Genomic DNA, 24,414 nt, shown 5'->3' on the forward strand with positions numbered 1-24,414 from the left:
ACTTAAACGAGAATTTGACGATTGTTGTTCATGAGATTATCATAAGACACTAACTGCAAATAGACTCCATTAATTTTATAAAAAAATTACTTCCGTACACAATGGCGAAGAAATTAGATAAAATAAATTTTGCTATAAGTTCTTAAAAAGTTCTCTATAGGAAGTATATTTATCAACTTCTAGATGAAGATATGAACAATTAGTTCTTTTGAAAATATCCAATAAAAATTAAACAGATATCAAACATCTCTATCATTCTGAATCTCCGTCTACATGTTTATTTATTGTTTTAGTATAACAGATTATCAGATTGATACACAAAAGAAATTACTCACATTTTTAAAATGCATAAACTCAGGTGGAAGGTTGGATTGGCTCGAATAACAAAAAGGTCAAAGACAATTAATTTAGAAACACATAAACAAAAATAATTATCGAAAAAAATTAAGGTTCCACATAAAAAACACAAATAGAGTGATGCAGAGTACTTGTAGCTGTTGAATTTCACATATAGAACAACCTATTCTGATATCATGAAGAAAGTCGACGTTTCACCACAAAACAAATTGACAATATGAAGAATAATTCAATCACTTATAGACACATGTAAAGTCTCTTCTTCAGGTATGGAATTCATACTCTCAACACTTGCATTTACCCATGGGTGTACCTACTTGTCCATCTAATTGTGATTGGTGTATTTTAATCGTACACTTTTTATAATATCAAGCATTCAATTTCTTAAATCATTTAAGAGATTATCTTTACAAAAATCAATCAAATTGGAGTTAGAAATCCACATATAAAGAACAAATCAATAATTTTGTAACATTTTGTTTTCTCATGATAAATTGTCGATTTGCTGATACCTACAAACAACAAAAACGGTTGTCAATTTGATTGACTTGTTAGCAGTGATGATCATTAAATGATTAAAAAATAAACAATTCCAATGATGATATTTGTATAATTAAAATACGTTAATCACATCTGTGTAGACAGTGAAGTGCACTCATACGATAAACAAGTAATGTCCAAGAAAAAACTTACTTTTTTTACCAATCACGTGGTTGAGGTTCCTTGCAAACTACAGTGAGCTGCAACCCATCTGAGCATAACCCGCTCACATCTCAATTCCTCTGTCCCAACATGTCAATGCAAATGGAACCAGATCCGTTTCATAGGAATCCTAGGGATTTCGCGATTGTAATCGTTCATCGTACATCGTGCGATCAGAAATTATTTTAAAATTTAAAATTAAATATAAAATATTTAACGAAAACTGATCATACGATAAACGATCACGATCGCGAAATCTCTAAAAAAATGATCGGGCGAGGATCTTTTTATAATGCAACACACTAGCTATATGATGGAGTGAGAGTCATAGAGAGCTGTAAAGGAGTGAAATCCAAGTCTTCACCCGCACATTCATTCACTCACTCCACTTCCTTTCGTTTCAACAACCCAAAAATACAACACTCAAATTCTCTGCCTTTTCGTTATCTTACCACTTCGCTTCTTCTTCCCTTTCTACAATGTCTTGCGCGCTCTGCCCTCAAATTCACTGAAAACTTAACCAGACTCATCCATGGATTTCGACCTCGAAAACCCACTTACAATTTCCCATGACTTCCACCCTGAAACACTCACTTCTTTGTTTTCCACTGAATCTGATCACATGACATCAGAGACTTACTTTCAAAGCCTGAAAGCTCGAGACTTCGACATCTCGATTCGAAGGGAAGCCATCTCTTCCATCTCAAAGGTTTAAATTGTACATAGTTTAGAATATCGTCTTGTAATATAAAATATAACCCACAAATTTCTTTTCCTTACTTTATTTTTTTATGGCGTTGCAGCTGTGTTGCAACTCTGATGAACTTTTACTGTACCTTGCTGTAAATTATCTGGATCGGTTCTTGTCCTGCCAAGGAATGCTGGTAAAAAACGCACACCATGTTGTTTTGCTTCTTAAAAGATTAACAATTTGGATTCTTGGAAACACTTTTCTTGCTTTTGATAACCAAAAATTGTATAATTAACAAATGGTTTTTAAAAGCAAGAAGGGTTCTTCCCAATGCCAATGCGTAGAAATTGTTTTCTGGGCTCAAATCTTTTCTATAAGATCTAAATCATGCTTGGTATAACAGAAACCAAAGCCATGGCTCATAAAGCTTCTTGCAATCTCCTGCATTTCTTTAGCTTCCAAGATGAAGAAATCAGAATTCTCTCTACATGATGTTCAGGTAAATTAAACTAAACATTTTGATTATTGTGGTGATTAACCCATAATTATTCACTAATTATTCACTTAAATGATGTCTTTTTATACTCTTATCCTGCTTTAAGCTAACCTAAACTGAAGGGAGAGAGATTCAAACTTGGGTGGTGGAGGTGTATTTAATGTGGCTACATTCACCTCTGCTAATTTAAATGTGTGTTTTTGGTTTTATAGGGTGATGGAGGCATCATTTTCGACACGCAAACAATTCAAAGGATGGAAGTACTCATATTGGGAGCTCTAAAATGGAGAATGCGTTCCATAACACCCTTCTCATTCATGTCATTTTTCATTTCTTTGTTCAAACTAGAAGACCCGCCGTTGCTGCAGGCTCTCAAAGCCAGAGCCACCCAAATCATCTTCAAATCTCAAAAGGGTACTTCACTTCCACAAGATAAAATTTTGACATGGAAATAAATTCAGTTTCTGCTAAGGACTTAACAGTTTTTATCAAATCATTGTTGTTTGCAGATGTTGAGTTTTTAGTGTTCAAGCCATCAATAATCGCGGCCGCTGCTCTCCTCTCTGCTTCTCACGAGTTATTTCCTATGCAATTCTCCTGCTTTAAAAATGCACTATCCCACTGTTCATATGTAAATAAGGTAAAAATAAAAAAACATTCTTTATACTTACCATTATGAGGTAATTGTCATAGGAAAATACTTTTGCTTCCTATATGTAAAGAGTAACTTCTCTCTACAGAAAAACCAGAGTTTGTCATGTGTGTCGAAACATTTCAGTTCTTTTATTTTAGTTAGTTATTTTTACAATGTCATATAACGATTTGCTTGTAACAAAGAATGATACATTCATGTAACAAGCCAAATGGGAATCACTTTTATATGAAAGTATTCATCTTCACATGCAAAAAAATCATGTTTTTTTCTTCAAATTTCGTGTAGGAAAACATGTTGCAATGCTATAGTGCAATGCAAGGCATTGTGGTTGATGGGTTCGATTCAATTCTAGAGAGGGTGTGTAGCTCGGTCGTCACACCAGCCAATGTGCTAGACCATACTTTTTCAAGCTCGGCAGAAAGTGGAAAAACCAGAGTCACAAGCATTACCACGTTGAGAATGGAGAGGGACTTGAAGAGGAGAAAAATTAGTGTACTGTAAAGGTCACAGACTCCAAATTTCTCACAAGCATTTCCAAAGTCACAAGCACTGCTGAGACCTTCTCTTTTTCGAGAGGGACACTAGCTTTTAGCTGCGCCAATAAACAAAAAGAGAAAATGGGCAAGAAAACAAATAGAAAAAAAGATGAGAATAAACCGATGTGTGAGGGAGAGGGGAGAGAGAGAGAGATGAAGTTCTTATCTTATGAACCAAGCCAAACAGAAACACCGCTGTCAGTTACATTATGTTGGGTTGGAGAAGAAATTGAAAAAGAATGGAGGGGTCTTTATTCTTTTTGTTCTCTTGTATTTTTTTGATGTTATTTCTCCTTTTGTTTTCTCTTTTGGAATCAAACGAAGACACGACATATATAATAATAACTTTGAATTGAATTTGTTGTTTAGTTCTCTATGTTTTGGTTTTACCCCCCTTTTTTTTTTTTTTTTTTTTAAGAGTACGATATTTCATGCATTGATAAAAGGACATTATAAATACATATCATAAGATTCATCCTCAAAAAGGTCCTCGCAATCTCAAAATGGTCCTCGCTGGAGGGGTCCTTATTCTTTTTGTTCTCTTGTATTTTTGATGTTATTTCTCTTTTTGCTTTCTTTTGGAATCAAACGAAGACACGACATATATAATATTAACTTTGAATTGAATTTGTTGTTCAGTTCTCTCTGTTTTGGTTGTAACCTCTTCTTTTTTTTTTTTTTTTTTTTTTTTTTTTCTAAGAGTACGATATTTCATGCATTGATAAAAGGGCATTATAAATACATATCATGAAGATTCGTCCTCAAAAGGGTCCTTGCAAATTAGATCTTAAAATATTACAATAAATCATCATTAATCACAAAGCAATGAGTAAACTGCAAACGCTCGTTTGACCTCATCGAGAACCGTACCATTACAGAGATCAATAAATTGTTAACCTTCATGTTACATGGAGACAATGTGAGAACAAAATTTCAAACCATAAATTGGGATAGGGAGTACGATGCCCATAGGTCTATCACATCACCTCATCACCGCTACGATCCCAGAACACCAAATAAAGTAAATCTAGCAAATCAAACAGCTCCACCCTTTATACATAGATCCAAAAGAGGTAGCACATCAAAACGAAAATTAAAATCAAGCATTCTCCTATAGAGAGCAATCAAACTAGCAAACTCTCTTACAGAGAGAAATCAAACCAAACTCCAAAACAATTCCTGAAAATTATTAAACAAAAACAAAATAAAAAGATAAAATCATGTCGCCCTCCACATCCTCCGGACATCCAAAAGCGATACCGCTGCATCGGCTAAACCCAAGGTGTCGTACTGACTAAACTTAATCCAATGTAATTCGACGTCTTCCATGGCTTCCCGTTTCAACCCTATATCAAAGGTGATAACTTGATCCAATACCTTGTGTTAACTATGTGGGTGGGTCAAAAGACGACGACTATCATGGTGTCTACAATGTTTTACTGCAACAATTCAACACCAAATAAAGTAAACAAAAAGTGAGAGAGACGAGATAAAGAATGATTTTCAAAAAGATTGTGGCCAACTCCAAAGCCAAAGGCAGGAGCTGGCAGCAGAGAAATTTTCCTTTGATTTTTCCCTAGACGGCTAGGGTTTAAGATGCTTTGTTATTGATAGTGAATCTTAAGTTGGTTTTAGCTTTGTTAGTTTTTGCATACCAACAACTATAAGAACATAACGATAGCTCCACAGTTATGTTATTCGCACATCGAAAAATGTAAGAACATAACGATATATTTAAAGAACATCTTTAATGAAGAGATACAAATTTGAAATGTAAAAAAACCTACATTTACATCTCATTTACATCTTCAGAACAAGTAAATAAGAGTTCTCATTTATTTTTCTCTCCTTAACTAGCGGGGTCCACTTTTCTAAAGACGCAGATGTAAAAAAAAAAATATATATATATATATATATATATATATCTCTTGTGGCCAAGATGAGTTGGTTTTTTTTCTTTTTTAACAAACGATATAATTTACACTAATGGGGAGGGGGTAGGCTTAGCCTCACTATTAGCTAGCAATAATATGATTCAAATTTGCCTTTGGGGAGAATCGAACTTAAGACCTCTCACTTACAAGTGAAGAGGAATACCACTAGATCATAGTACTAAGTGGCAAGATGAGTTTTTAAATTAATAAGGTCGTTTAGTCGTCAAACTATTTAAAACAAATGAACGGAATTGGTAAAAGCATTACGAACCGCTTATGTATTTGCTACAATAAATTAACTAAACGACCTTAGTTTTAGTTTATTTTTGGCAGAGATGATCTTTACAGTGTGATTCATAGTATGATCAGTTCTTATCATAAGCACAAAACTATGTGATTAAAACACTAAAAGTTTTAAGTAGAAGTTTATACTCATCTTTGAGTAGCCAAGTATTATTCTTAAAATTTGGCCATTAGAGAGTTTTCTGACCAATTAAACATATGTAACACATTCATTCTAAGGCATTTAATGTGACATCCCACATTGCCCAGGGGAGTGATCCTTATATGTATATTCCCATCCCTACCTAGCACGAGGCCTTTTGGGAGCTCACTGGTTTCGGATTCCTTAGGAATTCCGAAGTTAAGCGAGAAGGGGGCTAGAACAATCCCATGATGGGTGACCCACTGGGAAGTTGCTCGTGAGTTCCCAAAAACAAAACCGTGAGGGAATGGTAAACCCAAAGCGGACAATATCGTGCTACGATGGTGGAGCTAGCCCGGGAAGTGATCCGCCCCGGGCCGGGATGTGACAATTGGTATCAAAGCCTAACCCTGACCGTGATGTGCCGACGAGGACGTCGGGCCCCTAAGGGGGTGGATTGTGACATCCCACATCGCCCAGGGGAGTGATCCTTATATGTATATTCCCATCCCTACCTAGCACGAGGCCTTTTGGGAGCTCACTGGCTTCAGATTCTGTAGCAATTCCATGATTGGTGACCCACTGGGAAGTTGCTCGTGAGTTCCTAAAAACAAAACCGTGAGGGAATGGTAAACCCAAAACGGACAATATCGTGCTAGGGTGGTGGAGCTGGCTCGGGAAGTGATCCGTCCCGGGCCAGGATGTCACATTTATCATCTCTCATTAGAGATTATCTAAGATTGAAGTATCAACAATATTAATAATATAAAAAACATATTAACATTTATAAAAGGGAATATAAAAAAAAACACATTATTCCTTCTTCTCAACCAATACTTGCGGATGTGCGGTGCCCTTCATCCGAGGAAGGGGAAGAGTTTGGTAGTTAGAAATAAAAGTCTTAGGTTTAAATTTAGGAATAAATAAACCTAGAGGGATGGAGGAATGAATTAGTTTTGAACTTAAAACCACTTATGTGGATGCAAATTTCCGCCTTCTTCTTATTTGATGAAAATGCACATGCAAAACAATAACACCTAAGATCAAGGCCAAGAGCCTCACGTGTCCACGATGAATTGAGGGGGGGGGGGCTTGGCTGAAAAATCTTCGATGCCAAAGTTAGAATTTAAGATAGAAAGTGTTTAGACAATTTTTGGAAGAAACTAAACTTGCCTTTTGGTGTGAAGATAGGGCTATATATAGGGGTGTGGCCGGCCCTATTTGGAGAAATAGGGACCGGCCACTTATGGTGGAATTCTTGCTCTAATTGCAAGATATTATGTCAAATAATATCTTGCAATTAATTTGGTAATTAATCAATTAATTTAATAATTAATGCCAATTTGAAAAGATAATTCGGAGTTATCTTGTGGGTAAGGATTTGATGAGGATTGATGAGAGGATTTTGAATAAATACCATTTTGATCACCTTTGACCTCGGTTGAGCCGTTATTATCCGTTGCATGTACGTGGGAATCCTGATGTACTTTAAGGGTAATTTTATCTTTTTCACCTAAGAGTCCACATGTCGCCTCCATAATTTTCTTGATTATTTTTGGCTCTACAACTTACTTAGAAATGGAAATAAGTATCACTAAACTGTAATACTAACTGACAAACAAACTTGAATCTTAGTAATTTCAAATTAACCATGCATCATTTGCCCCTAGCCCGGCTTTTGGAAAATAAAAAGTATAAATTGATGGTGGTTTGTTAAGTTTAAACAGTTTTGTTTTCATTTTTGTTTTGAGATTATGTAGTTATTGAAGCATAATTAGTGGCAGTGGAAAAACTTGGTCATGTGATCTCATGGATGGATGAGAGCCGTTTGAAGGTCCCCCTCTAATGAGATTTCTTCATCAAAGATATCTGGACCAACTTTTGGAGATCTCTGTTTCTGTACCTGGAAGATAATGGAAACTGCACAGAAGAAAATTGGACCACTGGGAGGGTGAAACTGCACAGAAGAAAATTGGACCACTGCGAGGGAGGGTTGCATCCAATATGTACCGTGGAATAAAAATAACTTACCAAATCTCAAAATAAAAATATTTGTGAATCGAATATCCCGGAAATTATTAGACTCGACACCGAATTTAATCAAATTACTTACTATTTAAGATACAGACTTAAATTATTTATGTTATTAGATAAATGGACGAGGATCCTCTCCGGATACTTTTTGTGGAGATTCTAGGAATCCTCACATCATAACCGATGATTGGAAATCGTATGTTGAGTTTTCATTAGTTACTACTTGTGTTTAATCTTAAATAAAAAATTTCAAAATAATTTCTTACTGCACAATGTACGATAAACGGTTAGAATGTGAGGATCCCTAGAATTCTCACAATTTAGATCAGAATGAGATCCAAATCCTAGATAAATTACACTCATGACATCTTTTGTATGACATTTGTATAAGGATTTTTAAAGACTAAGATACTAGATTATGACACAAATGAATCATAATCATTGTTTATGCTTGAGCGTGTCGCACCCCAAAGGAGGAAGCAAAAAAAAAAAAAAAAAAAAGAGCCAAAATATTTGAACTTGGTTTCTTGGTTTTGGTGATAAGAAAAGAAAATGATATTATTACCTTGTCATTTAACATTTTAAATTTTATAAGAAAAGTTTTTGTTATCACCTGGAAATTCGAATTGAGTGATTTAAATAAGAAAAAAAGTTAGTATCCCGTCCCTAACTATTAATATTTATTAATTGAGATTTGATTGGTTTTTAGATTTTAATCAAAGTTTCTACCATTAATGCATTAATGGATTTACATGTTAGTTACTAAATTTTTTAAAATAAATATTAGTAACTGATATAGGGTTTTAATACTCACACCTTTATTAAACTTCTAATTGATTTTCAAAAAGAAAAAAAAAATTTAAATAAGTTTGTACCCATTAATGTTTTATAAAAGTTTTCAAATTTTTAATCTTAAATGTACGCATTCATATAATTTGTTAATTTTTAAATCTTAAATGTACCTATTTTTAAATATACCAATTTGTTATATGTAAAATATACCTTATTTTGGTATAAAATGTACCCTTTTTTTTTTTTTAATATAAAATCCATTCAATTTTTTCTAATCCATTGGATAGATCATTTTTTGTTGATTTGAGAATGTATCCATGTCAAGTTTAATTGAAAAAATTTACTGATGTTTATTTTTATTTTTATCAAAGGTACGATATTCATTAATTAAGACCGAATTTGTACAAATTGAGGATAGTGTGCACAATGAGCCTCGATAAAAACCTTGTCGGGGATTTCAACTTGGTTGAAGGAAAAGAGCGTCCCGCACAAAAAGAGAACTATCCTCAACTGAACAATGGAAAATAACTACAAACTCTCATCCAGAAGTATATATTGAATAAAATCTGGGGGTTCCTTGAACCACACTACCTCCTGAGCACTATTAATTCCCATCCGAGCAAGTCGATGAGCTGCCGAGTTCCCTTCCCTCTGAATATGACTAATCACTGACTCATCCTATTCCATGCAAAGACACCGGAGATCATTAATTATAGGACCAAGGGTAGAGCAGTCATCCCCACTCCCTCGTATGGCAACCAACACCAACGTCGAGTCTCCTTTAAACTGAACCTTCCTCTCCACCGTACAAATACAGCCAACCAATATTGTAGCTCTCTAAGCCACAGAACTCAGCATGCACCGCAGACAATACCCTCTCAACAGGACTAGCAACAACAGTAAGACACTCTCCTAAATGATTACGAATCACCACCCCAGTTACTTCTCTTAGTCCAAGCTCCATCAAAGTTGCACTTAACCCACCCATCCACAGGTCTTCCCCATTTCTGAAGCTCTCTGCTTGCCTTCTTCGCCTCTAGCTTATGCCACTTATAAAACTCTTGCATCTAGCCCTCAGTACGAAGCACAATTTCAAGCGGCTGAAGCGGTTTGCCAGGCCATAAAATCTCATTCCTATGTTTCCACAGAGCCCAAATCAACATTAAACATAGGTTAAACCCTGAAGTATGACCCTTAAGTTGTAAATTGGCTAACCAATTCATAAAGCACTCACCCTGCCCACCATCCACCTGTAAGCCCAAGCCTCAAAACCACACTACTCTAGCCACATCATAATCTCTGAAAACATGTTCTGTTGATTCCACCTGACCTCCACAAACTGCACACACCTCCTCGGTCATCACTCTTCATTTACAAAGATTCAACCTCGTGGGCAGAGCATCAATACATGCACGCCACACACAAATCTTGACCTTCCCAGGAACACAAGCATTCCATAGTTTCTTCCAAAGCTTTTCACCAACAGTACTAAGAGAAGATGATGAGCTAGTTGCCCCTTGGCCATTAGCTATAGTAATCCCCCATGCAACATGATATGCACTCCGAACAGTGAAATTCCCATGTCATTCGTAATGCGAAACCCTACGGTTCTCATTATCCCGTAAACTTAGGGGAATTCCAAAAATTAGATCCACATCCTCCTGGGAAAATAACTCATTCATCAATTGAATGTTCCACTGTTTCGACTCTCGCCAAAATAAACTTTCTACCGTGGCCTCTTCATCCCAATAGACCAGTGTTAAATTCAAAATCCGGAGACAAGAGTCCTTCAACACCCAATTATCCTTCCAAATTCTGACCTTTCTCCCGTTACTCACCTGCCAGCGAATGCCCTTTTGAAGTACCAAACATCCAGAAAATATGTCGTAGGGAAGTAACGGGCCTTGAATACCCGGTACACAAGAGTCTCAGGATCATGTAGAAACCGCCAAGCTTGTTTAGCCAGCAGAGCCTAGTTAAACGCGTAAAGGTCCTGAAAATCGTATTTTGGTTTACACAAAGTCCTCCAGTTGAGCCAGTGTATTTTCCTCTTACCCGGATCTCCACTCCACCAAAACTTAGCTATCATCATATTCAACTCCTCACAAAACGTTTTAAGGAGTAGAAAGCACTGCATGGAGTACATTGGTAGCGCTTGAGCGACTGTCTTCACAATAACTCACGACCTGCACTATTTAAAAGCCCCCTTGCCAACTTTGCAGCTTTTTCCACACCCTATCTTTCACATACGCAAACGTTTCTTTCTTCGACTTTCGAACTAACATCGGGAGCCCCAAATATTTATCATGAAAATCCACTATCCGCATGCTGAGACAATCCGCTAATAACTGTTTATCATAATCAGTGAGATTGGAACTGAAAGAAACACAACTCTTCTCAAAATTAACCGCTTGTTCAGACGCCAATTCATACATACTTAACACCTGCTTAATATTCTGGCACTCACTAAGTGTGCCATGGGCAAATAGAAAGCTATCATCAATGAAAAATAAATGGTGAATGCTAGGTGCAGCACGACACACCTTGATCCCCGGCAAATCTCCATTGAGCTTTGTTTTCGTCAAAAGTGCCGAGAGTCCCTTTGCACACATAACAAAAAAATAGGGGGATAAAGGATCACCTTGCCGTATTCCTCTTTCCGCGTGCACATAACCCATAGGATCGCCATTCAACTTAGAAGAGTAAGATACTGTTGTAACACACAACATGACCATACTAGCCCGTTTGTGCATACAGTGAGCAACTTTAACAGCTACCTAGTAATTATCAGAAATTAACCTTCTTGGGACAAAAACACTTTGTGTAAGAGAAATAACATGTGGAAGAATAGACTTCAACTTGTTCATCAATACTTTCGCCATTATTTTGTGCAACACATTACACAAACTAATAGGGCGAAGTTGTGTCATCAATGTAGCATCCTTAACTTTGGGAATTAACGTAACATGGGAGTAGTTGATTTTCCGGAGAATTTGACCAGAAAGAAGCATAGACCGAACCCCATTACAAACATCGACACCTACCACTTCCCAATGCTATTGGTAGTAACTCGGAGACATGCCGTCAGGTCCTGGAGCTTTCATAGGTTGCATTTGAAATACAGCACACTTTATCTCCTCGTCCGTGAACGGGCACTCCAGCGCATTATTCATCTCCTCAGTCACCTTGGGCATGATGTGGCACAAAATATCATCAAAATTATCCACACCAGTTGAACCAAAAAGTTTTGTGAAGTATGACACCACAATGTCCTCTATCCCCCTTCGGTCCTCATGCTAGTGCCCATTATCATCCATCAACCCATACAAACAATTACGCTTTTGCCTCTTATTCGCCTTATGATGAAAATATTTGGTATTTCGATCACCAAGTTTAATCTAATTTTCTTTCGATCTTTGTCTCCAAAACTGCTCCTCATGTTCAAGCAATCTGTTTAATTTCCCAACAACCTCTCTTTTCTGCTCAATAGACTCATCAATGAATGGTTGACCCAACAAACACGTAAGTTTATCCTTCACCTCCCTGATTTCGTTTAGACTCGACCTTGCATTATTACGGACCCAGTTGTTGATCTTCATTCGAGTCATCTTAATTTTCTCGATAACTTGGAACATTGGCGAGCCCACCACTTCGTGGTTCCACCCCTCTCGTACCACTTCAACACAACCTTCCTACATATGCCAACTTTCCTCATAACGAAACTGTTTCTTACCTCGAAGTGGATTGCATCCCGACCAATTAAGTAAAATTGACACATGGTCAGATGATGTCTTGTTTAAATGGTGTACTTTAGCACAAGTGAACAACTCCATTCATTCCAGATTACCCAAAGCACTATCCAACCGAACCTTGATTCCTCCCCCTTTCGTCATAAACCACATAAATTTATTCCCTGAGAAACCCAAGTCCAGTAGCCGACACTGCGCCACCGCATCCCTAAACTCCTCCATCTGCCTCTCTTATCCCACATTGCCCCATTCTTGCTCATTAGCTTAGAGGGTTTCATTAAAATCACCAATACATAACCAAGGTTTAGACTCATTAACTGCAAGAGTCTCCAACAGCCTCTATGACTTATGTTTATCACAAATGGCTAGATAATTGTTCTTTGTCAATACGTAAACGGTCCATATAGCTAGAATTGTTCTTTGTCTCGCACAAGAACACTATAGTGGGATCTTGACTAGCTATTAGATGTTGGAGTGCATGAATTGCTTGGAGGTTCCCAAGCCCTTGGCAGTTCCAGCTTAAATAACTCATTGCTAACGGCGGGGTTGACTTTTGTCAACCTCCGCCGATGAACTAGCTATTACCGATTTATTCAGCAACCTTCTTCGACCTGCATTGAGAGCCTCCACTTCCTCATCTTCTCGCACCACTCGCTTCCTAAGTGCAGGTAACAATGGGTTTTTCTGTTCCCGAGCATTAAGCTACACAGTGGTCGACAATGTGCGCCAACCTCTTCGTCTTTTCCTTATTCTCCTTTTTCTAATTATCTGATAATGTTCAATAATCGACATAAGTTCAAATGGATCTGAGCCGAGCCCCGAATCCGCACCGACTGCTGCAGCATGAGCCCCTTCTTGTTCTCCAGTTAGCCCACCCTGCCCCACAAAACCCACATGTCGTCTCAAGACAATGTCACTCCCATAATTGGACCTATCTGTAGGCCCACCCATTGATACGGCGTGGTCCCCCCTCGTGTTGCCCATCCTGCTCCATCGGCTCCATCAAACCCATCTACTGACTCACTACATACTCACCACCATATCTGGCCTCACCAGAACTGACCCCCGCTGAGAGGGCTTAGTCCTTTTATCGTTGGCCCACATATCCCAGTTGCTTCACAAAGCCCATTTGCTGATTTACCTCTATCACATCTCCATCCCTAGGCCCAATAGAATTGACCTCAAACCCAATATTGACATTTCCAAACTCCTCATCAGCTACAATCAATGGGAGATTGACTTTCCTCCCTGTTTACTACAAGAGATAAGTTCAAATCAAAATCAATCAAAGTCAACCCCACTCATTCCCCAACTAATGGGATTTGCTAGTTTGGCCTAAATGTAACTAATTCTTCCCTTATTCCCTCCAGATCAACTTCAACATTTGAATCTGGGAAATTACCCCCATCATTAATGATTGCCTCATTCATCACCGCCCTATGATTTTCGTTGCAAACTTGTACCACCGCTGCCACCATCGAAATCGCCTCCCGTGTGCCCTGATGCTCTATTGCCGCACTGTTCATACTCTCCCCGTCCTCTACGTTTATCAGATCTTTCATGGACCATCCCTGCGATCCTTCGAATCCAAACCTTCTTCCTTGTGGTCTCCTATAGTTATCTCCCAGCACATCGTTCTGGAACCACCGTCCATATGGTTTGGACCGATCATCGTCATTCATACTTGTGAACTGTGCACACTGCTTCTCTATATGTCCAATGATCCCATGTTATTAAGCTTAATATATTTTTTTTTTGGTGGTTTTGAATAATTTACCCATGTTTTTGCACAATAATGTTTTGGTTAATTTTGATGAATGTACCTATGTTTATATATATGTATATGTGTGTGTGTGTACACAACAATGGAGATTTAATTTATTTTTAATCCCATATATTATAGATTTTATTTAAAATCTCATTAATATAAATAACTAAAGATTTTAATTTTTAATTTAAAAATACAATAACATACGTAGAAATACATTATTACATTACTGTCAGGAATTTCGATAAAAAAATAAACCAACAAATTTTTTTTGTTCAAAAAACATTGATATGTACGGCCACATTGAAAGTATCCCTTAAATTAATAAGTATAATCTTATAGTTTTGGGTTCAATCCTTTAAAATTTGCAATGATAAAAAAATCCTAGTACTATCACGCTACAACTTTTTTACTACATGGCATTAAGTAAAAGTGATACGAAATTTAGAAAAATGTTTTCTTTAAATAATAATTATTATGGGGAAGAGAGGGTGCAAACTATTACAATTATTTAAGGAATAGAGAGTTTTGAACCCAAAGCGCTTGTCATAATCCAAAACCCTATTCACTAGAATATTAGATCAATAAAATCCCTTCTCTCTTCTTAGATTTTCTTTTTGGACAAACGATAGAATATCTACATTAAACTAGGGAGAAGAAAATTCAAACATGGTACCTCGGGTTTAAAGGTGAAATACAAGTTGGATAAAGTTAGGGCTATACATGACTAGATACATTTGAGTTTGATTCATATTCGGTTTGTATTTGGCTTTTTCGAGCTCGGGCTTAGTTCCTAAATGGTACAAGATGAGCTAGAATAAAATATTAGATTCGTTAGAAAAATGAGTGGAGCTTGAGCAGTGGTATATTTTTATGAAATAACTTTAGTTTAGCTCAAGTTCGGTTTCTTCGATAAAGCTTGACTCATAAGATGATCTTTAAATGATATGTCAAATATGCTAAATAAGATTAAAAGACATTCAAGTGTTCTTCAATGGATATGTCATATATGATATGGCATGTGAGTTATTTGACTTCTTGCTTTCTAGTTGCCTTTTTTACGACAAACAAAGAAGGAGTCAAATATATTTAATTTAATTTTTTAATGCATGGGTCCCATTAACAACCAATAAAATACAAACTAAAACTAATTTTTGGTTATTTTTTAATAGTTAATGTAACTCTAGGTCCAATCAAATAATAAAATAAATATTTGACACATCCATTGAAAAAGAAGAAGATTTAGCACTTGTATTCAATTTGCCACATCAGCCATCAAAAATTTTTTTGACATGCTATATTTGACATATCTTTTGAATATGCTCTAAGGGTACGACATTTTAATCTTATAATTAAAATAAAATATGTCATAAAAAATAAAGTTCAACTATTATATTATCTTACTTAAATCCAAAGTATTATTCATGTTCACTTCATTAATTATCCTTCTTCGTATTGATGATAAATCTCTCAATTAATATACATATATCATTAGAACATATCCTATTATATATGTTCTTTTGTTTTTTTTTGTATTTTTAGTAATTTTAAATTTTCATTTAAGTCGGATCAAACTTATGTTCGTGCTCGTTTCAAAAACACTATGAGCTCAGCCAACCATAAGCTCCAACCTAATCCACGTACAAGTCAAGCAAAGCTGAGTTCAAGTTTGCAAAAAAAAAAAAATCCTTTGAGCGAAGCTTGAGCACAACTAGCTTTATTTGCGCTCGAGCAGATCTTGAACTCGAACAAGAGCACTTTGATACTCGGCTTGTCGAGGCTTATTTACATCTCTAGTTAAATAAGGAGTTGATTTTCTTTACTTCTCCCTAAATTTTTAAGAGCTCATTTAGATACTCTTGCTTTCTTTGTTTGAGTATTAAACCCATGATCCATTAAGTCGTGTGGTGAATTCTGACATTGAAGTAGTTGGTCATCTGACCTATACTCCGTATATCAAAGGACCATGTTTCTCAAGTGTCGGAAATTTTGAGTAGAAATTTCATTGTCCCATATTGACAATTCCCAAAAGATTTTCTCACTTTGTAAGGCTTTGTTCCTTATATATAATTAATTATCAAAAGATGGGTCTTGGGCAGATGAAGTCTGAAAATTAAATTCTTTAATTAATTTTGAATTTAATTAAATAATTTTTTATTTGAACAGACTCATCTTTTTAGATGAAGTTTCATCTGAAAACAAAAAACGTAGAGAGCATAGCACCCCTCTGAAGAGATGTCTCCCAACAGTCACATCTCATCCTCATACCTGTTGCAAACATGCATAATCCCACTATATATACATCCATCTGCATGACATTTAGAACACAGAAAATATCAAATTCTTCTTCTACATTCCTAAACCTTGTTACTGAGAGAACCACACAGAAATTCGCCAGAAGTTAAGTTTTCCGGTGCTGGAATTCTAACTTGATAGTTGAATCCTGGTGAAGCAAACATGACAAATTTTCTGTTTCAAAGATATTGCGGTACGCAAACCTCGATTTTCAAGTTGTCTATTTTATATTTTTGTTTTGTTCATACTCTGTTTATTTTTCTATTTGCATTTATTATTTATTAGCATACATAATTATATCACATATTGTTGACATATATCCAACATTAAGCTTGACCGATTCAATACCATTGATAAATAAACTAAAACAAATTAATACGAAATGATGGAATAGAAGTACTTCTTCAAATTCCGTTTTGACTTGGAAGAGAAGTGGGTGGAAGTGGTTAACTGCAGTAGTGTTTTAGAACAGGGAGAGAGAGAGTACTGGGCCTCTTTCACATCCTCTGGATCCCTGCGTGGACCATAGCAGAATAATGCCATCATTTCTTTGGTGGTCACTTCTACATGCAGTTTTTCCTTTCCTGTTTTGGAAGTATTTTCCACTTCGATTGTGCCAAATTCGTTGAGCTGGAAATAATGATATAATATAAATACGCATGGAATGCCAACCGATGAACTATCGGGATAGTATACATATGGCCATAAAGAACTTGCATGATTCTAAATTGCTTAATTAGTTTTGCCTCAACTGGTTTGTCATGCGGTACCCAGTCTTAATTTTGTTAGACGAGATTTGGAGTTATAAATTTTATGAACAAGTTTTACAACCGCAAACCGGTTAACTTTTACGTTGAACTATTCACGTGGGACCGAACATTATATGTGTCTGGGTAGCCAACCACACAGAGAAATAAATATCAGAAGAAAATTGCAGAAGTGTAATTAAGTAGGGTTGAGAGAAGCTTATCATGGTTCAGTAGTTGTCTTATTTTCTGGGTTTTTTCAGTGACAATACAGAAGTAAAGAGTGGCAGTTAAATTGTGGATCCCCTGAAGAAAGTAACATGGATTCCGAGAGGTTTCTTATGAAGGTGGCAATTATAAGCATCCAAAACTTTATATTAATGTGAGGGTGGCTCATTGTCTCCCCTTGGGGTAATAACAGAAAGTACCAGAGGTAGATAGCTTTCAACATTCAATGCCACGTACTTACAATTTCTTGCCATGCCAGCGAAGGTGGCGCTTTGTCTCTCCTATAATAGTCCTAGGCATTTGCTAATGGAGGGAAGACCTCAACTGCCTTCCACCTTTTTTTTTTTTTTTTTTTTTTTTTTAAGGAAAATTAATGAAAATGACTTGAAAATTTTAAGTTTTTAACGATAATGACAAAATAAAGGGTAAAGTGAATAGTACCAAGATTGACTTTTTAGTGTAAAAATATAGTTTTTCGTTAAAGTGAACTATATCAGGAGTTTTTAGTTAAAGTTCATTTTTTTTTTTTTTTTCATGGTTGCTTGTGACCAGTTAGTAGGCACATTTATATGGTATATAGATATACAAACAATACTAGATTTGGATTTGGATAATTACATTGCATTGAATATGATTTGAGCCAATAACTTACCTGCAATAAACTACATACAACATTTTTTCTGTCTCTATGACTTGTTTTTACGAGAGTTATATATAACCTCTTGGATGTAAGTTTCTCTTTTATTTAAATCAATATTAGTAGTATTGCAAGGTTAATTAGGTGGGTATGTGCATATATATTAACATTGAAAATTTCATAACAATGTGATTTTTTTTAGTTGTTGCTGTTTGCCAGGTCACCCTAATCAAGTGTGCCTAAACATCCTAATCCATAAACAATATTTTTGTATTTGACAAGAGAGAGAGTTTTCACACACCTCTATTTATTTATGCCTCTTAATTAATTATTTATTTATTTTTAATTTGAAGGTCAAAAAAAAAAAAAAAAAAAAAACCAAACATCCAATCTAAAGTATGGCTCTGGTCTTTGAACAGTAGAAGCAAAGCCTGTTAGTTGTCATGGGCTTGGTCATTTTGTTCATATGATGGCTTTATACGAAAGGAAATGCCAGTGACTTTCATGGTTACTTGCAAAAGACACTCAGACACTTAAGTTAGTGAACGGTTGAAATGAATTCAAAAGAATCTATAATAATTTTAGACCTCTTTTCATATATCTTTGATCTTTATATAGGCATTGAAGTCTTAGACTCCAAGTCCTACGTCTCTTGAATTTCTTCGTAAACCACAAGCAATTCATCATGGACAATTGGACATGGCAGTGTGATCAAGTAGGTTTTGAATTTAACATGCTTGCCCTTGGTAATGGGCTCATGACATGCATGCTTCTGTGTGTGTGAGAGAGATTAAACCGGAGACCTAAATATGTCCTGTTTCTTGTGCAGCAAAATCTTGATCTGCAAGCCATCGAAATTAAATGGACTGATTAAGGTATCAGCGTAATGCCATGCACGCTCTGTTGGCTTCCTTATAAATTACTAACTTTTAAGTTTTCCACACTTTTGGATATTTATTAAGGTATCAGCATGCAAATGCTTAATTCGCGACTGCACTAAAACACGATCAATCTACTGAAAAAGTAAGAAAGAAATTCGCATCCAAGGTTAGATAGGCTTTTCAAAAAGATGGTGAAAACTACTAATCGGCAGGAGCATGTGCCTGTTAAAATAGTTTATACACACGAGTTACGTACATTTCAATTTATATAATATTCATTTTTCTTGAGATAATTAAAAAATTGTTATGAGATGTGAAGAGTTCTCACATTGGAAAGTTAAAAAATCTTGCATGTGCTTACAAGGAGCTAAGTTACTCCCTATGTATATTTGGCCAAAAAATTTAGGGTTGCCCGACAACTTCCTTCATATTATTAGAGTGCCTATTTGCCAAAAAAGTTTTAGAATTTACACGTTTAGCTTGAGTGTTGCTACACGTAAAGGGACATGTGAGGATGTGAACTCTCTTCCTACATCGGAAAGTTAATGGAACTTGCATGTTCTTATAAACGGTTAGGCTACTCTCCTTATTGCCAATTAATTTTTGGGTGAAACCTCAAATTCCTTCAATGTTGCTACACGTGATTGGGCGTATGAGAATGTGAAGTGTTATCTCACATCTGAAACTTAAAGAATCTTGCATGCGCTTATAAAGGGTTGGACTATTTCCCCTATTACCACTAATAACTATAAAGTGAAACCTCAACTTCTTTCAATTACGGAAGACAAGAATCGAACAAGATGCTTAACTACCACACTTACATAGACTCCACTCCTGAGTCTTGCATTACATAATTAAGGGATCCTCAATTGAAGGGGGCTCTATAACCTTATATATCTAAACTACCTATTAATAGAACCTTCTTTATCAATCAAAAGAGGGTATAAAGACTATTTAGTCTTCTATTACAAAATAATAATAATAATAATAATAATAATAATAATAAAATGATGGGCAATAATGTAATTTTACAAACCAAATTTTGTTGTTTTATTATTGAAGCCTCACAGGTGATTTTAACATATATGTAATATTAAAATAAAAATAAAAATAAAAATAAAATAAAAATAAAAACCTCTCTTTCCACTCCCGCTCTCACTCTCACTAACACTCCCACTCCCACTCCCACGCTCCCTCTCTCCATCCCTCATTCCCATTTTAAAAACAAAAAACAAAATAAAAAATATTAACACACACAAAATATGTAGGTATATGCTAGTGTCATATATGGCTCAAGAATTATTATTATTATTATTATTATTTGACTAAAAAATTGCAAAGTCAATCATACTCTAGCATTGCTATTATGAAAAGAGACTATAAGGTAAATTGATTAAAAACAACAACAAAAATACAAATGTCAAGAGGGATATGAAGCCTAACCCTAACCTTAAAAAAGCCATGAACAACCACCCAAAACTACTTCTAACATAACGTATAACAAGGAAGCTGAACAATTTGGAGAGTAAGTAGATGCAAAAAGGAGGGCATGAATCCAACAAATGAACACCAAGGTGATCAATACCATAAAAGGCTAGACAATCAGCAACTTGATTACCCTCTTTAAAATTAAGAGAAAGATGAACTTGCATAGAAGATAATAAAACTCCACAATTATGCTAACGAACTAAAAGCCACCAAGGCACCGTCGTCAAAGAAGACGAAGATGAAAAGAGAAAGCGAACACCTCAATAATTTTGGAGCCTTTGCAGGATGTCCATGAATGCTGACACCTCAATAATTTTTGGAGCCTTCGTAGGACGTTCATGAAAGCCAACAGAATGAAGAACGTAAAGCTCTTCCACTAAATTCTTCATAAAACCAAAATTAAGAGAATCAACCAGATTCTCGTTATTATTCCGTAATTTTCTCTTTTGAGATTTTGAAATCACCAAAGTCATATCATCCTCAACTTGGTTAGAAATATTATTTGCTCGATCTAAATCATTGTTTCCATGCTCATCAACATTACTTAAAAAGCATCTTCCTCCACCGTAGTGTACCAATCATTGACTTTTTGTATTTCAGGAGAGTAGTGCTATACTTACCATTTAGTTGTACCATCTCTCTAATAGAAGTAAGGCCCACCAACTCATGTGGATCCCATCTCTATTAAAAAGATGGTACAAGTGATGGTACAAATAGATGGTAAAAATAGCATTTTTTATTTCAGAACGAACTTGAGGTGATAAAGGATGACGCGCCACCTGAACTGGAAAACCAGCTTGAATTGAATTACTAGCACTATTTCTCCCAGAGAACACAATAGAAGAGTTTACCTGAACACCTCTAATGGGAGAATCATTCTGAGAATCCGAAACCTGTTTGGAGGTTGTATCATTGTCATCAACTAAACCCTCCACAAAATGTGAGGGAGAAGCCTCATTCAAACCTCTCGCACCCGAGATGGTATCATTACTAACCAAACTTGCCTTAGCCAAGTGACTAGCCAAATGATCGTGAGAAGGAACCGGGAGTATCCAAAACGTGTGTGGAAGCCGCTTCATTGTTATCATTTAAACCCTCAACAACATGTGTAGGGGAAGCACTACAAAAAATATGGGCATTGTGCACAGTAAGTTATTTGCACCCTATGATGCCAAAGTGCACCAACATATATGCTCATAGAGCAACAGCAACAATGCAGTAACCAAAAACTTATATGTGCCCTCTATGAGCGTGGCCATTGGTTATTGGGCACAATTTGGCAATTGGTGCTCAAAAGGTTGGCACAATAGGCTGCCTATTTGTGTCATAATTCTGACAGCTATCCCAGATGACAGACCCAACCATATAGAACACACTTTTCAAATCGTGCCAAATAGGTTATGTTTTAAAAAAAAAATGTAAAAAGTTGAAATAAAACAAAAAATTTAAAATTTTCATAAAATCACACATAATTTACAACAAATCCCCCATAATTTTCGACAAATCCTACGTAATTAACAACCAAGTCCTTCAGAATCCCATCCTCCCACTACAGGCGTTGAACCCAAGTTCTTCATGCAATGAAGCTCACTTAACCACAATCCCTTATTGCATATAACTTTTAAAGAGTCCCAGAACTTGTTTCTGAATTGAAAAACAGATCTTTTACAGAACAGTCAAAAGAAAACACGAAGAGCTAAGAACAATATATTGAAAACAGAGCAACACCTTTCATCTCTGTGAAACATCTGCTGCAAGCATGGCAGCATATGGGGAACACTCGTCTCTGGCAACTTTCACCTTCATGCCACCTGCATATAAACATATATATATATATATATATATATTTAAACCTTGTATGTACAAAAGGGTTCACAACACCAAACTCCAAAATGAGACTGAAAATCTTTCATTAGAGTCTTAGACGAATAAGTTTATACTAGCAAGAGTGCCCACGCAGTGCTGTGGGTTTTGAAACTGCATAAAAGACGTAGAAAGTGTTAAATATATATATGATAAGCCATACTAATATACATGTGGAAATCTATTTACAACCCTATAAACAATGAGTAGTGTTCAACTTCTTTAATCTAATGGGTTTGTTTCTACCCAATTCAATTCAATTCATCGTTATAACTACTCCAATTGAATAGGAATAGCAAATAGGAAAAGGCAGAATAAATTAGGAGTACCTGGTCACGGGACTTGTCTCAGCTTTAAGAAGCAATCAAACAATAGAAATGGAATGTCAATAATGAAGCCGCACAAATATTCATAAAAAACATGCTTCCAAGTGTTCAAGAAAAGACAACAAAAAATGAGATTTTCCTATCAACATATCCAATAAACAGAAAATTGAATAGCTTTACACATATCTGATAACAATAAGAGTTTCATTTGCTCCGACAAAAAGAGTGAGCATTTTTCTATTGGAACAACTAAATGTCCAATGTACCTTAATAACAAAAGGAAGCAAATCCGAATCGACACGAGGAACCATAACCGTATAAGGATTTTCATCCTCTTCCTGGAAAAGAAGAAAAAAATTTAGTAAATATCATTTCCGGAAAAAAAATATCTTCCAACATTAATAAGACCTCTAGTAATGTTGTATATACTTCTAGAAATCAAAAACCAAAAGTATTAATGGTAGATTAACCGCTTACAAGTATGAGGAATAACATGAAGGTAAAAGTACACCTCTACGAATAGATTAGTTACCTCAAATTAAATAGATTTATCAGTTAATGCAACTTTTCCTGGCCATGCCATGTTGTTCTCCCATTTTAGGACAGGCCGCTTTGGTGCTTCCTGCTGGAACTATTGCAAAAAATTCTCTCCTCATAAAGGTTTGGACTTTGTCATGTCTGGTATGATTTTCTTCCTTCGTGAATCCTACATAAACAAGACTAGTTCAACTTGAGCTTCCTAGAACAATAAGGAGAATTACTTTGAGAATTTAACAGGCATGCACATAAACCTATAATGAAAATGTAATACCTGAAACAACCGTACACATGGACATTAAAAGCATGCAAATGAAATTTTATAATCTAGTTGAAGCTGATGATCATAAGTATATCAATTAATTGCTCTACTTGTCATGGTTATCAGAAGCCTTAATTCGAACATCTAAAGTTAGTAAAATAACAGAAGTTCATCAACATAAGTCCTCAGAGTATGCCCTCTCACCCGCAAGAGCCTTAAATAGACTATGTGCTGTGGACCTATCAGCACACCAGAAATAGCAGGAGCCATTTCTCCAACTGAACCTGAAAAACAAACAGAGTCTGAAGAATGAAGTTGAAAAATAAATAGATATATGATGAATGAACCTAAAAAGAAGCTTTCTTCCAACCATTGGCAAGATCTACACGACAAGATTCTCCTATTATAAATATGAGTTTTGGAACGGAGGTTCCTGTGGATGCGCCAACATTTCCAGAAACAAAAACCAAATTACTACATTTGCCAGATACTAATCTCAAAACCGAAGTTTCGCCGAATAGAACAAAAAAACAAAATTGGCTTCAACTGCCCAATAACCAAATTCAAATTCCAAAATTCTAGAACAAAATCAGGTTTCTAGGTTCAAGACACAATAAATAAATAAATACACATACAGATGGCCACTATAAATTCAAATATTTTTGAAATCATTAGATCCCAAAACTGAAAGTTTTTATTTTGAAAAATCACTTACGTTGGAGGACAGCCCAGGAGGAGAGGATCGAAAAGGATTCTGGAGGTACAATTTTACGATCGTTGATGACCGGTGTACAGCGGCGCTGTTGCGCGAACGAGGTGAGGGAAAGAAGGAGAGGAGAGAAAGAAGGGAAGGGAGAGGAGTTGGGAGGTCTGTCTCAAAAAGAAAGGGAAAGAAGGGGAGAGGGGAGTCGGTTAGTTTCATAACTTCACTTTATTATTGGGCACAATAATTATTTTTTGTGCTGGGTGATATTAATAATTGATTTTATATACGTGTGTCTATGTTGTAGACC

The 24,414-nt window shown here is 35.9% G+C and overlaps 1 protein-coding gene and 1 long non-coding RNA gene across 5 annotated transcripts; one reads left to right on the forward strand and one right to left on the reverse strand.

Moving 5' to 3' along the window:
• Positions 1–1,377: 1,377 nt before the first annotated feature.
• On the forward strand, positions 1,378–3,534 carry LOC103941960 (putative cyclin-D6-1). 2 transcript variants are annotated; one of them, XM_048578680.1, is made up of 6 exons: positions 1,378–1,768; positions 1,863–1,943; positions 2,151–2,249; positions 2,459–2,660; positions 2,756–2,886; positions 3,187–3,534. In XM_048578680.1, the coding sequence occupies exons 1-6, from the start codon at positions 1,592–1,594 to the stop codon at positions 3,400–3,402; spliced, it is 906 nt and encodes a 301-aa protein (XP_048434637.1). In that variant the 5' UTR covers positions 1,378–1,591; the 3' UTR covers positions 3,403–3,534. The 2 variants fall into 2 exon arrangements, with proteins under 2 accessions (XP_048434637.1, XP_018501927.2); XM_018646411.2 differs by having other exon boundaries at positions 2,154–2,249.
• A 16,170-nt stretch (positions 3,535–19,704) lies between these two features.
• Positions 19,705–24,339, reverse strand: LOC103941944. 3 transcript variants are annotated; one of them, XR_007256299.1, is made up of 5 exons: positions 24,117–24,339; positions 23,606–23,685; positions 23,135–23,308; positions 22,142–22,940; positions 19,705–21,533 (listed from the first exon to the last, which is right to left on the reverse strand). It is a non-coding gene; the product is annotated as an uncharacterized LOC103941944 (long non-coding RNA). The 3 variants fall into 3 exon arrangements; XR_007256298.1 differs by lacking the exon at positions 19,705–21,533 and adding an exon at positions 21,798–22,057; XR_007256297.1 differs by lacking the exon at positions 19,705–21,533 and having other exon boundaries at positions 21,798–22,940; positions 24,117–24,332.
• Between the last annotated feature and the right edge of the window lie 75 nt (positions 24,340–24,414).

The sequence above is a fragment of a genome, unplaced genomic scaffold (assembly GCF_019419815.1).
Source record: "Pyrus x bretschneideri cultivar Hongxiangsu unplaced genomic scaffold, Pyrus_bretschneideri_v1 Contig13, whole genome shotgun sequence".
NCBI lineage: Eukaryota > Viridiplantae > Streptophyta > Magnoliopsida > Rosales > Rosaceae > Pyrus > Pyrus x bretschneideri.